At 35.9% G+C, this 15,203-nt stretch overlaps 1 protein-coding gene across 7 annotated transcripts in view; it reads right to left on the reverse strand.

The window, feature by feature from the left end:
- Positions 1-15,203, reverse strand: part of LRCH1 (leucine rich repeats and calponin homology domain containing 1) — a 114,016-nt gene that overhangs the window by 2,644 nt on the left and 96,169 nt on the right. For 4 of the 7 annotated variants that reach the window (XM_051778693.1, XM_051778695.1, XM_051778697.1 and 1 more), the window contains one exon: positions 6-9,962. The exons of 2 other annotated variants lie outside the window; for them this stretch is intronic. In XM_051778693.1, the coding sequence (XP_051634653.1) occupies positions 9,756-9,962 (207 nt within the window). In that variant the 3' untranslated portion in view covers positions 6-9,755. Of the gene's footprint in view, positions 1-5; positions 9,963-15,203 lie in introns of those variants that run through there. One more of the 7 variants, XR_007902980.1, reaches the window with a different exon arrangement.

A 15,203-nucleotide genomic window follows, 5' to 3' on the forward strand; every position in this document is an offset into this window, starting at 1 on the left:
AGAAAAAAAAACAACAGAGGAGTAAAGATTAGGATACTCAATACGTACTGCAAACCCTTGCTTTACATGATCACATTTGGAACACAAAGCCCAGCAAGCAGGAACCATTTCCTATTTTTAATGACAGAAAGTTTCTGATTTTGCTTTCATTACACCTATGAGTCAGTGAGAGATCTGCTATATTCTGGGCCTCAGAAACCAACCTGTTCTGTGGTCATTACAGCATGTAAACACATTAACTAAGGCGAGGGCCAGCAAGCACACATCGAACTTTCGCCTACAACGCAAGATAACACAGCATTACCCTTGTTACTACATGTGTGTGAGTCTGGGGACAGAAGGCAGGTTCTGTCAAAAAACATTCTACCACTGGGCTCTAGAGAGGTAGGGCTTGGTCTCAGGATATGCACCTTGAAAGCTATGCACTAGTATTTACAGAAAAGTGTGTGCAATGTTGTGCATTCAATGGGCGAAGTGTTTCATTCCAAGTATTACCACTGTATTAGAAATATCCAGGAATCAACTTTATTCACCACAAGGACACAGCAATCATAGCCAGGATGAAACCTACTGGCTGTCCACAGAAGCTGTTATACCAGACGACAGTCAAGCAGTAAATACTGTATCTCCTACAGGGAACAAGACACTCACCAGTGAATAATTAGAGAAAGCCTTGCTTAGAGAAGCAGCCTTGAGTCATGACTGGCCCTCTCTTTAAAAAGTTGTTTTTCTTAATGTAACTGGGTATTCTTGTTAATGAAATCAATGAAATTATGAAATCAGGCAGCAGGTTTATAATAAATAAATAAATGGAAAAGCTAGACTGCATCACATAAACCATAATCACAACCGTGACACTCATTGCCACAACATGAAAGCCAAAAGCATAAGTGGGATGACAAAATATACGGATAGATAAAACCCCAAAAAAGTGTTAAACACAAACACATGGAAACAGTGTCTGCTCAACTGCATGTCAGATTGCTTTAAGCTTGAGAAACTTTAAGTTGAAAGTTTAAGTTGAAAAACTTGAAAAAATGATCTACATGATCTAACCTTGCGCTCCTTTCCTACGCATCCATACATGACCATCAGCAGACATGGGATACCGATTTTTTGGAAAGAGACAGTTGTTCTGATATTCTCACTATTGATATTCTCACTATTAGCTATTCAATAAACTTTTAGCTTTTAAAATTACTGATGCATTTCAAATCCTATTTTAATTAATTGCTTGTCTTCTACTGAATATTATTCTTGCTTCTGTAATGTTAACTAAGGCTCCCTTATTTTATCTTTATACAATTCATGTCCTTTTCCCACACTTCCTCATACTGATTATTTGTTCAATTTAAATATCACTAATCTTTTCAACCTCTCTTCTCATTACACATTTTTTCAGCTCTAGTCCCTTCCCTGACTCCTAGGACCCTTAAAACTAAATATAATACATGAAATGATTGAACTGGGATGCACAAGTACAATTCATACAGTTTGTACTATGTTATGCACCTATGATTAATAGTTTTTGTCTGCTTCCATTGTTGTCCAGTCCTTGCTCAGGGAAATTTCCCTCAGTGGGCCACAACTCCATCAAAAAAGTACCAGTATTAAACAGCTGTTGCACTGCTTCTGATATTTATGACTTTCTTTCGTTAATGATTATTTCCTTTATCCATAACCAACATTCAGCTTGCTTAAATTTTTGGTGAAGTTCTTCACACCCCACTCCAGCCTCAATGGGAGAAAAAAAACTTTCCTATTAACTATGAAACCTAAAAATGAGAGACAGTCAGACTTCATTCAAAATCATGGCATCTGATATTGGTAACTGTAATTTATCTGTATTCTATTTACATTTTACTACTTTGTTTTAGTATTTTATGTTTGAGAGTTTTTTTATGACCCAAGAAACAACTTTAAACAGTTAATCTTCAAGGAACTTGGCTGAGTAGGTCTGCAGGAGATGGACAACACACATTTCCCCATAGGGAAGATGCTCTAACATTCTGATGATCTGCTAATGCTGTGTTCCCACTTCAATTGAGTTTGTGGATTCAGATTCACATTGACCAAACAGTTGTGGCAAATGCCTCCTGCTCCTACTACCCCCATCTTGCAGTCCTTCCAGGTCATCAGTCGCATTTCCATTTCAAACCTGCCCTAAATTGCCTATTAAGACACTGAGTTCTGCAGTTCATTCTTGTTTGTTCTTCTGACTGAAATATTGACCTGCAAGCTGTCAGAGATGGTTCTCCCCAAATTTTATTCCTCTGTAAAAAAGGTACCTTTTCAAGAGAAATATATAAATATATTTTAGGATACAAACTCCTAAACTGATACCTGGTTAGCACTGGAGAACGTACAAGAGAAGGTAGAGACAGTGATATGAAATAAAAAGGGGGGAAAAAACCCTCCAAATATTTCTACTTCAGATGTGTGATTTCTACTAGACATGTTGCCAATCTAATGTCTTGGGACATAGTTCATATAAAAATCTACAATGCTCTAACTTGGATAATTAAAAAAAAAAACAACCTATTTGAGAATGCAAATCAGACACCTGAAGTAAAATGGTATTCTTTCTACTCTCTTCTACTTCTTTTCATTGACCTTGCACAGTCGAGTCTTGTTCCACAGATTTGGTGGCCCTTAGCATGCCAATATTTCATTAGTCTTCCATGCTAGACAAAAGGCATTAAATAATAAAGCCTACTGAATCCAATATCTGAAAACTGAGGGATTAGTACTGCAAGGCTGAAGGGTAGGGACTGAATCCAAAAATCTAGCCCTGAAACAACCTACCTTGCTAGATATTTATGCTTGAAAATATTATACATTTTTCTGTTGAAGTCAGATTTGCTTAAAGCACCACAGTTAAGAATGCTTGCCTTATAAAAAAATTCTAAGCTCACCATTTTTGTGTCACCTTCTAGCACTTAGAGAACCTTTCTGTCATGTCCTCTTGCTAGGAATTTTGTAGTTTGTTTATAAGCACATTTTCACTAAAAGCATAAAGGAATGCATGCACTATTTCATATAAAACCTCCATGCAATAAGATTTTTCTCTTTTAAAAGACAATGCATTATCTAATTCTTTTAAATAATTTAGTTTGTATAAAGTAACCTGTCTCCCACTGCTGTATTTACAAGATACATACTCCCATTAGGAAAGCTGTTCTAGGAGCTCTATAAAAAAATAGGACTTTGTTCTAGGAGTGAGAAGTTTCCCAGCATGTAACATTTTATACTATACATCATTCTTCGCCAATGCTTGAAACATATAATTGCCAGCCTTCTCTTATGAAGCAGGTGGAACTTGGCTAATGTTTTGTAACTCTGCAGCCAAACACGTGGCTATGATGAACTTTCCAAACTTGACAATGAGACGGGACACCATCTTCTAAATACAACAAACTTCATCTTAATGTGTCATAAATCAATTCTCTTATCTAAGGAGTCTTCCTGCTGTGCCTTTTGCAACCGGACATGTCTATCTCCTATTGGCCTTTTTAGCCACCAGTGTGCTTGTAACAAACGTGGGTAGAGCCCTTCCCAAATCTTCGTTTGCAAAGCCCAGCCATGATCTAAGCCCTAACCACTATCTTCAAAACTTTGTAAAAGGCTTTCATCAATCCTGCCTCACATACTTTTATGAATCATATATTTACTTCTCAGAATAAGAAAAATCAAATCCTGCCAAGGATGGAATCCAGAGCACACCAAGAGCAGTTACTTTGGGCCAAGATCCCAGGTGTCTCTGTACTAAGGTTCAGCCATTTTCCCTGCAGCACAGTCCATTTTCCATGCTCTGCCTCACTCTCTAATCCACTAAAACTGCGTTCTGGAAACCACTGACAGCAGAGCTGTGAAACTGCAAGCCATAAAGATTTCAAAACTTTTCTTAAATCTTGGCATTTTGAGGCAATATGCCTGACCAAGCAAGAGGAGAACTCGTCCATGATTCAGCTGTACCCACTTCTCTCAACCTTTGATAAGATATTTGTCCTTTTCACAATAGATTCAGATCCATAACACTTCAACACAGAAGTATGTCTTGTCTCTCTAAAAACATCCCTCTTGAAACCATTACTGAACAAACCCCAGAAAAACAGACAGAAGAACTGGCGACTAATTCTCAAGACCAGCCTAAAAGTCTTTTAGAACAATTGTGGTGGAAAGGGCTGCCACTCCACTCATACCAGCACAAATATTTCCCTTCTCTATCTACTATAAAAATGAAGTTCTAATATATTTATTTTTTTTTTCTCCCTAAGAAAACAAAGGAACTTATATACTTGTTGCAAGCAAACCACTTTCTACAGACACATAGCCATTCTGAATGGCTGAGTTTTCAGACTCAACACGAAGCAGAAGAACAAACCCCTCCTGATGGCAAAAATATTAAAAAGTGCACAAAAAGGAGGCAGCAGCCAGGAGGTTGAATCACAAAGCAACACAAAGAGACAGTACAACAGGTGTATCCACTAACATACACACATGTATGTGCTTGCCAGAGCAAGTTTCTAATCCTGGAACAAAGTGTATGAATTAGACAGCGCAGAAAAAAGCCAGGAATACACAAGGACACTAATCCCACAAGGATACGTGACACACTCCACAGATACATCTATTTTTGTTGACACCACATGACTTCAAAGTCATGACAACTGTTAGAATTAGTTTATGGTAGGGCAAGCACCTTGGCAATTCAGATACAGTATTTATCAAAAAAGACATTGCTGCCATAATATCAGATGGGCAAGTAGTAAAATGACCACATGATAATAACAGCAGGGCCCAACTGTATTTGTCAGTAAAAATAAAGAGAAATGGCATTCTACAATTTGGCAACATCTTTCTTCCCTGTATTTGTAGAATATGTGATTTCAGATCTACAGGGGAAAAATAAAATACTCATAAAAAAGTGCAATAGTGGAATGTGCAATTTCTCCAAGCACAAATTTAAAAAAAACTAAGTTCATGTAACACCCATCATTTCATGTTTGGAGCCAACTATTCTGAAATGGGAAGTCACTAAAAGAAACATCAGGGCATTACATTTAAGCAAACTTATATCCAACATACAAAACTTTTGACATTTTGTTAGGTCAAGGTCAGTTTTCTTTCTAAAGAGTTAAAAAAGCTATAGCAAATATTTATTTTTTCATATAAGGAAATTTGAAATTATGTCTTTTTATATATTTTTCAACTATTACTGTTGATATCTGTGTGTGTCCAAATGCTCTGAAGGTACCATTTGAAGTACAAAAGAAAACAGCAGAAGATTAAAAAAGCACAGTAATTCAGGCCATAGGCATATTGCATTTTTTTCTTTTAATTTCCAATGGAAAGATTAGTATATTTTCTAAAGTGTTCATTTATGGTCAGATTTGACAAAGGAAAAAAAAACCCAAACCCTTAGATCTTCAGTACTACAGCTGCAATTCTGTATTTAGAGGCATAGCCAGTTAGATGTCTAGCTATATGCATTTTCTGATCACTCAATAAATTGCAAATATTTACAGAACTGTAACTATAGATGGTGGGCTTCAGAGTCTTTATAAATTCTAGCCCTAAACAATAAAATTTTAAAAGTAGACCCTATATTTTACAAAAATGCCTCACAGTTTCATTCTAACATGCTTAGAAAACAGTGCCCTGAAACCACAAGGAACAAAAATCTTAATAAAGACAGACACACATGAAACAGTACGAGAAAATGAATACTTAAGGGGAAATACCAATTATACCATATCCTTATACATTTAATTCTAAGAGACAAAATGATGAAATGAGTGTTTTGTACCATCAAAGTAGAATGCTTCATTACCATAAAGTATTTTTCTACCACTCTTTCTGCATAACGCAGCTTATGTGCTAGAAATGAAGGAAATGGCAAAGGTTCACAAGCCCAGCTGTACTATTTTTATCTCAGCCTTCATATATGACCCTTCTTTTGGTTTGTTTGGCTTTTGGTTTGTTTCGGGTTTTTTTTGGGGGGGGGGTGGGTGACAGGAGTAATTTTTTTTTTTTTTTTTAAAAACTGATATAGCAATACTTTGGAAACTCATTAATGTATATCAAGTAGAAAACTGTACTGCATATTTGCTCAGATCTAATTCAATCCCCATTCACATTAAGCATAACTTTCAGAAAACTTATTAGGAATGTAATGGGATCTATGTACAGCTATCAGCTGTAAAAACTTGCTAATATACAAGCAAGAAGCATGTGAAGGACTACTACACTGCATTACAGTACACTTGAAAATATTTATCTTTTTTCTAGCTCAAGGAAAAAGAAAGCCAAATCCTCACATCAAAATACCACTTTTAATCCAGTGCAAACACATTTTACCTGCAAGTATATCCACTACAAGTTGTATTTATTACTTTATCGCAGTATGAATGAGATGACCTCCACGGGATAAAAGAGCAATCAGTATGATGGATACAGTGCAGATTGGAAACCAATTTATTAAGAAATCATGGCTTGAAAATCTCTGATGATCATTGCAATGGAAAAAAACTGAATGGAAAAAGAAACAGAGCAGCAAATATAATTAATGTTATTAATGAATATGTGGGTGAACTACAGTGCACAGGTTTTTTTAAACTCCAGGTGATCAACTTAATTATGTGACTGGCTGTGAGCAGTAAGTACCAATTGTATATAACTGAATGTCACCACAGTGGGATCTTTCAAAGGTGAAGAACCACCAATCAGTCGAACTGTTTACTTCCCAAGTACTGAAGCCACAGGAACAGCAGCACAGAAACAGGACTCTGAATTTAACAAAGAACCCATTAGAGTAAATTAATGAGCTACATCTATGTTTTAGTTTCCACTTCCCCACTTAGTGGAAGAATTACTGGCTTCAGGGATGATCACACAGATTTTCATGTTTTCATTATATCTGAAATATATTTTGAGAAACTTTACTATATTCACATTTAGAAAATGTAAGGGCATATTTCACTATTTCTTTCCCTGTAAGATTTATATATATTTGGAAGTGTAATCAGTAACAACCCGAAAATATACAAAACTGGATAAGGTACATGTATGGTAGCACAGCTGTGCTTGCCATGAAGCATGTTCATTGTTTGTTTGTCAGAGTCTTGTTCAAGACAGCTTCACCATCTCTAACTACAAGAAAGTGCTTGTAATATTACACTTTAATTACTGTATACTCTCATAGCTGAGAACACACAGAAAATGTACTCTAAGTAACTAAACAACAGCTCTGTTTGCATGGTAAGCATATGCAAAGTTAAACTTTGGACAAGTGTTGGAGTTATGTGTCACTATGACTGGGATACATTTCATTTGGTCTACACTGGCACAACAGTAGTTCAGTTTCTAACCCAGTGTCTATAAAACATTAAAAAAGAATGAAGACATGAACTTCCATTTCTGCACACTGAAAATGCAAAACACACTAATCTACTCCTTCTCTTACCTGCCACCCGAAAGTTATTGGTTACGGTGGATAATCGGACGTGATATTAGACAATGAGACAGATGCGTACTACAGGATGGTAGCAAAAACTTTCTATACGTGATTTTCTAACTTCAAAAAATGTATTCATGCACGCAGTTCAGCACTACATAAGAAGGGCACAACACACAGCACCAACAGGAGACCTGTTTACCACTTACGGGAGCAGTAGTGAAATCTTAGCCCTACAGAACACATCACTTTTATCTCAATCACCTACACTGGATTATTAACAGAGAATTAAATAGATTCTGAACTGATTCAAGCTTTATGTCACTTTCTCAGTTTCAGCAGAAAAGCAACATTGTTAAAACAAGAAAATCAATATCAAGACAAAGATCTGCTGAAAGTAGAAACTTAAATGTCAAGCTCTGACTCTGAGTAAACAAGTGTCTGGTATTGGTATCACCGAAACCAGGCACACAGTTAAAAGACAGTCCTGTGCAGGATGAGGACACAAGTCTATAGCTGCACACCCAAATAATTAGTACCAATTCTCAAGAGCTTAGAAGGGCTCACTGAACTTGTCTGGTCACAGATGACAGACACCCTTTACAAAAGATTGGTTATAGATATGCAGTGGAAGTTGCTAGACACTAAATCCTTTGATATATTTGATTTATCCATTGTCTGAAATTAATTTTTTCATCCTAAAATACATATCTAATTATACATTTCAAACTATATATGTATAAATATGTCTGTGTATAAATATGTGTATATATATCTGAGCCACAGAAACTAGGCATAGAACTGCACTTATAAGTTTTTTACAAAATTTTACAAGTATCTATGGAATGGGGATATTTACAGTGCAGCATTAAATCATAACCACATGGTCAAAATAATCAGTAACATGTAAGTTCCTATGCTAGTTATCCACTAAAAGTTTATAGGTAATTTTATTTTACACTAGACAGTGAGAGGTGAATGCATGTATCACCAAGACACAAAACGGAGGTCCTTTGGTTAGGATAGCCTGAGACTGAGTTACAAATTTAGTCAACAGCATCTAGGCCAATACTGTCATATCATTATAGGTTTATATTTTTCAATCAATTTTCATTTGTATATTTCATGTCGATAAGGAGCAAAACAAAAAAAAAAATCGTCTTATTTGAAGTTTTACAGTAGATGAACAGAACACAGAACTAGAAGGGAAATGGAGGTCATTAGTCTGGTTGTCCAATCACAGGCAGAATTCAAACATACCAAAACACCTCCTGGCTAATCTATGTCTAACCTTTTCTTTAAAACCTTCTAGGATAGAACAGCTGGAGTCTGCCCAGATGATCTGTTTTCCGAGATACACTGTCTTTGCTATAAACACAAACAAACAAACAGTGCCTGCATTTTCACAGGTGATGAAACAAAGAAGATAGTGATGTGACTTGCTTGACGCCACACACAAGAATGGCAGATACAGGAGTCTAACAGTTTATTCTGTCTGTCTTACTGTGTCACTCTGTACCATATGATCTTCATCCTGAAACATTCCCAAGTCCCTGCATTCTATGGCTTGCTCATACCCACTGCTAACTTACAGTCATCAATGGGGTGTAATGTAGCAAGTGTCTGAAAGCAGTTCAACACTGCTTTGTGCAGCAGAAGAAAAAGAATATTCTATGGAATCTGGAGAAAACCAAAATGTAAGTAGGAAAACGTAATTATGCCAGTATGGAATTTAATCAGAACAGGAGAGAGAACAACAATCTCTAAAGTTACCATATTCTTGTTAATATAAAGAATTAAAAAATAACAATAATTTGAAAGGTAGTTCTCTAAGTGCTTGTAACAAAACATATGCAGAGATAAATGGCACCAACTCAGAAAATACTATTATCTGTTGAAGTGCCACCTCAGTCGCTTCCATATCTGCAGCATTTTTGGATTTTCACAATAAGTGAGAGGCTTAGTTCTGTTTAGCTTGTGATACACATCTAGCCTACACCCAAAAGTGGAATAAGAGTAGCTTCACTGCTTTCACCCATTTAGTGTGTAGTCTAGGCAACATGGAAGAAAAACTATATAGAGGTACATAAGTTCTTAAACTAGAGCTAGAGGGGACAGAAGATATGGGACTTGCCTTCAAGATGCTACTCCTTCTCTCTCCTATTTTAAGAGATTAATAAAGATATTACAAGGAAGGGAAGCAAGGGAAAGGGAGAAGTTTGTAAGGCAAAGGAAGGAAATTAAGTACCTGTAATTTGTCAGAGACAAAGCAGAAAGTTTTTGTGCACATGTGAACAGGTTATGCTGTTAGCAAATTCCAGTGATAAGTTATATACATCAAGACTATAAAAAGTATGTGGAAAAGACAAAAGCCTATTAGATCCCAGGAGCGAAAAGTAGAAGTTGATTGTGGGGGTTTCTCCCCGAGGGCGAGCAGAGTGTCAACAGTCTTTCGAATGTGACGAATATCCGACTGCAGGATGTCATACGGAGAGCAGAGGTCAGCCTATCCCGAAGGGCAGCCATTAGAACAGAAAAAGAGTGCAAAAAATTAAAAATACAAAAATAGAAAGATATTGATAAATAAATTATCACAATATTCTAGCATAAACATGTAGGAATAGCTTCTTCTGACTACTGCCTTACTCACTAGACATCCCAGCTTTCTTTTATTTCCTCTAAATACTGAAGCTATCATATAACATCAGAATGTTAAACTAGAAGAGTTCAGGTCTTCGAATCCTTCCAAAATTATGCCCAAATTCACAAGAGTGAGGAGGTGCATGTGATCCACTCATTCCACTGAGATCTGCACACCTTTGGCCATCTGGGCCTCATTCAAATGCTTAAATGGAACCAGCTGTAAAATCCACCTTATATAATAGCAAACAGTGCGTTAGAAAGCTGTTAAAAGCACAAGCAGCAGCAGCAATATGAAGCATCAAGAAAAAGTACTTACAGGAACCATTAAAAGTATGCAAAATTCTCTAACGTGATAATCTAAAACTTGGTATTCAAATATCAACTTAAATCATACCCTGGGATAGAAACTGAAAAAGTCAATGTAGCACTAACTATACTTAACTTTAATAGTTTCTAGACTGCAGAATTGGATGCTAAATTCCTTAGGTAGCATTTTTAAATTACTAGCAGGTTAGACTCCCATACCATCTTTGGAAAGTATCAATGACTTAATGTGGCAATTTACTCTAGACTAGCTATAAAAAATGAAGTGTAATATGCAAAAATAATATCAATATGCTCACACAACATTTAACATTAAAATCAAAGCAAGTAACACTAGTACTTTCGAAATGCAATCTAAGACACACCATTTTACATTGCAAATAAGGCCTTACTAAGATAATGAATACTTACTGAACAAAATTACATGTAATAAGAGTTCCCCTGTTTGAGAGGAACATTATGTTTCTGCAGTAGCTTTTCATTCTCACATCCTTAGTGAACTGACAGTATACCAAATAAACCAAGACACGGAAGTTCAATGTCTGTTTCCTGTTAGCACAAAGTTTCGAGGTCCAGTTTGAGATAAAATTAACTTTCAAATATTCAAAAGGTCCTTCTATCCTGAAAAGTGACTAGTAAAACTGGAAGTCAGAACTGTCATTCATACACAAAGAAAAAAGTGTCACTTTTTATTTTTATTTTTTTTTTGCTTATCATGACTGGTTCTAGCTTAACTAGGAGTCAAAAGCTGCAATATTTTGTTACTTAGGCCAGCAGATACAGAGGGGGGGGAACCAAATTGCCTAGCAACACCATTATTTTTGCAGTCATTTTTCAGCATTTTTTTTTAACTGAAAACTCTAGTGTGATAATACACTTCAATGCAACTCTATTTGGCATTTTTTAGAGTATGAAAACTCACAAACAGCACAAAACATGCTGATCTTGCTAAAAAATGGGATAGGATTAGTACTGTATTCGAGAACACCTACATACACAAGCTGCTTACCAGAGAAACAAGTTTTAGGGCAAACCACTCGGGACTATCAACTATGTAATATATTGCACTTTTATCAAAGACACCAGTAAATCCAGCAAATGCTGAATTAATTTTATAAGAGCATACAAGACTCAGTTCCTACTTGTTGCAAATCCATCCCAAAAATAAATATCTATCATACATTTAACTTAAATTTATATTAAAAAAATTTGACAGAACTTTTAAAACAAGGAATTTTTTTTAATCTTTGTCCCAAAATCCCCAAAACAATGTCAACAATCCCTACTACAATTCCTACAGTCGAATGGAGAAGGAAGTAATTTCAGAGTTAGAGAATGAGAGCTGATAATAGCTTGAATTTTCACAGAGATTGATGAACTTGCTAACCAGAGATTAACATCCTAAGGAGCATACAGGAGAAGCCAGAGCGTACAGAAACAGCCAAGACATGCAGAAGAAACTTCCTACAGAAACTGCCATGCTGTGTTTTAGTGAAATTCAGTGAAACCCGGGAAAGCCCTAAAAACATCTGATTACTTTTGTGTGTTCTGTGACAATGGATAACTTGGTGTTACATTCACCCTTTATGTAAAATGTTTATATTTCATGTACTTTAAACTTCTGTAATGTAGCTGTAGATAAAAAACCAAATAGCTTTTCAGTAATGGTGAATGTATTTCCACTGCAGTTACCAGAATTTTACTGATGTTGTGAAATAAAAATACAAAACTAAAACAAGACATCTTGAAATAGTGAAAAAGTACATGATCCCCATCCAAAGTCTCAAAGACAACCACCCACTCACCCATCTATTGGAAGCACTGCCCTCTTATTTATGGGACTGAAATTATTGCTGGTAAGAACTAAAAAGATACATATACTGAATCATTACATTTATGGACTGACTTTTCATGTCTATGAAGCTATATGATTAAATCATACAGCTGTCAAAATCATGCACACCGAATAAACACAGTAAGACAGAAGTGGAACAACAAAATCATAACCAGCTGCTTGTGTGCACAAACCACCCTCATTCGACATGCCCCAGCAGTGACTGTGAAAACAGACAGCATTTCAGAACCAACCTCCTCAAATTTTGACCCTGGTAAAAAAAACCAAGAGTAAGTTTGCAGAAGTGCATTAAGGAATGAAACCTGTAGTGCATATGCACTATATTCAAAACTCAAATGAAAGGAACGTCAGAATTATGCTTTCAGGACTCTAACTGACAGAGTACTGAACTACTTAACTCCACACTGTAGGCCAGACAATGTACATTACCGAGTCCAGAAGGAAAGAGTGGAAAAAAGGAGTCATACCTCATAAAACTTACTGCAACTTCATGGATGTCTCATGATGAAACAATGAAGAAGTAACTGATTACGTAAAGTGATCAGAAAACAAGCATAAGTGGCAATGATAATATACCTTTCATTAAACTGAGAAACACGATTACCAATTGATCAACTAACAGGCAGACAGAAGATAAAACACTTTACACTCAACTGCTTGGTTACTTTCTTTACTTTGTTCTGCTACTTTTAGAATACAAAAGCCTCCTTTTTTTTTATTTTATTGTTTTACTTAATTTTCAATTCTTACACTAACACAAATCATATGGATTTTTAGAATAATTCTGCCAGACATTGCAACATAGTAGACCTGGTTTTCAGAGGAGGAGGTTGAAATGCTGTAATAGGTCCATTTGCAGGACTTGAAAGTCACAGGAAGGGGCACAGCTAAATCTTTTGTAATCTGCATCTTCATATGATGACTTGAGATCCAAAAAGCCATTTCTTACATCACACTCTTTTCTGTTCAGTATGTTTACACCATGTAACTGACTGAAAATCTGAGAGACATGGTAGAAGTCTCTCATTCCCACCCAAGATACAATTTGTCCCACTAAACCATGTTGCTTCCCTACTGATGCGCTGGAATACAGAATCTTGGATAAACTCTTGTTGGAACATTTGGCTGTGAAAAGTTTCATTTTATCACTACCTTTTACCAACAAAAATTACTGTTCTAGTACTAATTGTGATAACTTAAGTCTATCTTTTTTCAAGCTATATGAAGAATAACAAGGTGTGTACGTGGGGAAAGTCCTTCTTTCCTTTTAAAAAAAATTAATGTAATTTCTCTGACCTGAAGAGGCCCCAAAAAGGGCCAAAAGGCCTAAGATACTACATTAGTGTAATCTGCATATCATAAAAATTTGTGTCTTTGTAAAAAGCTAACTTCACAGACATTGAAAATACTTTGTTCATTTTCTTTTTTGAAAAAATTGCTTAGAAGATCCTACTTCTGATATGCCTTCTTTGTTCATAACTGAGAACTAGAAGAAATGCAACCCAAAACTTGTAACTTTGCCTTTCAATTAACATATTGCATTTACAGCTTTGTTTTGGTCTAAATCTTGGGTCCAATAAAAGTATCATTCAGCCCACCAAAAACCAAATATTTGCTAACACTACTGAAAGTGCATATGAAAAAAATACTCTGTAATATAGTTACCAATAGTAACAGCTCAAATTTAATTAAATTATTAATTTGCAGGTTAAAATGGAAAAGTTTACGTCTTTGCTACTAGTATAAATACTGATGTGGCAATGACAAGTTGAAGAAATGTGTATGAACGTTTTTGCAATTGTTTACATATATTGTTACTGGTTCTATGAAAGAGCAGTTGAAATCAAAATACTTCCAGAACTTCACATACATACTCATGCGATAATGAGTCACTCTTCTTATAATTTTTAAAACCTCTGGGATGAGATGCTACCAGGAAGATTAAAACTGCATTGGAAGTGGTACATTTGACACTTTGAAGCCCACACTTACAGGCAAGAGAAATAAATAAAAAAATAGCTTTATTTTTTAAACCCATAAAGCATGAGAGGGTGTGTGCAATATAGGTGAACACTTTTGGGTAAGCAGTATGAGTGGTGTCATTTGTGGGTCCATGTGACATTAACAATGTAGTCCAGTAAATGGCACCATCCAAGTACTGCATGTCACTGAGAAATGCAGTAGGACCGGCAACCCTATTTATCACACATCTACTGCCACTTGCTTATTCAATCAATACCAGTCAAAAAGTCAGTGTGTTTGTCACCCTATCACTCTTACAGAGGAGATCAGGTAATTGGGTGGGGTTTAGTTAACAAAGCAAAATAAAGTATTCCTTTGTAATTTTCCAAGAGACAAAGATTGTACCTTTTTGTCATATATCTCCTGAGGGACACAGCAGATATTTTCTCAATCTTCAGGCTTTCAGATACTTAACTGACACCATTCCTTTCTCATCAAACGAAAATGTTGGTTTGTCTCAAAAAATGATCTACAAGGATCTCTGATAAGGTGCTACAGTAAAGGTTAGTGCCAAAACTGGACACAACTTGACTGCCTTTCAATTCTCACACTTTTGATAGGCTGCCAGTGCAGCCAGGGCCTTGCTATTTAGTTTATTATGGGTCAGAACCATACACTGAAAATATTCCTTTTGTGTAGGATCCAGCACAACCTTTCTGCATGCAATCAGGAGCATCATATGGTCATTAACAGAAAGCAATTTCAACATGTCCCTCATTGTACTGAAATTCTCATCTGACAGGTAATGGTTTTCAGAATCATCTACATACCACATCATTATAAAGAGACACTCACGTTCCTGAGTTTTGTATTTGTGGTTCTTTGGTCAAGATGACAATGTCTGATACTCAGTGGGACATATTTAGACACCAATTGCATTTTTCGAAACTTGTATGAAGTTTC

Source organism: Manacus candei, unplaced genomic scaffold, assembly GCF_025592945.1.
Source record: "Manacus candei isolate 608988 ecotype Guabito, Panama unplaced genomic scaffold, ASM2559294v1 h1tg000014l, whole genome shotgun sequence".
In the NCBI taxonomy this organism is placed as follows: Eukaryota; Metazoa; Chordata; class Aves; order Passeriformes; family Pipridae; genus Manacus; species Manacus candei.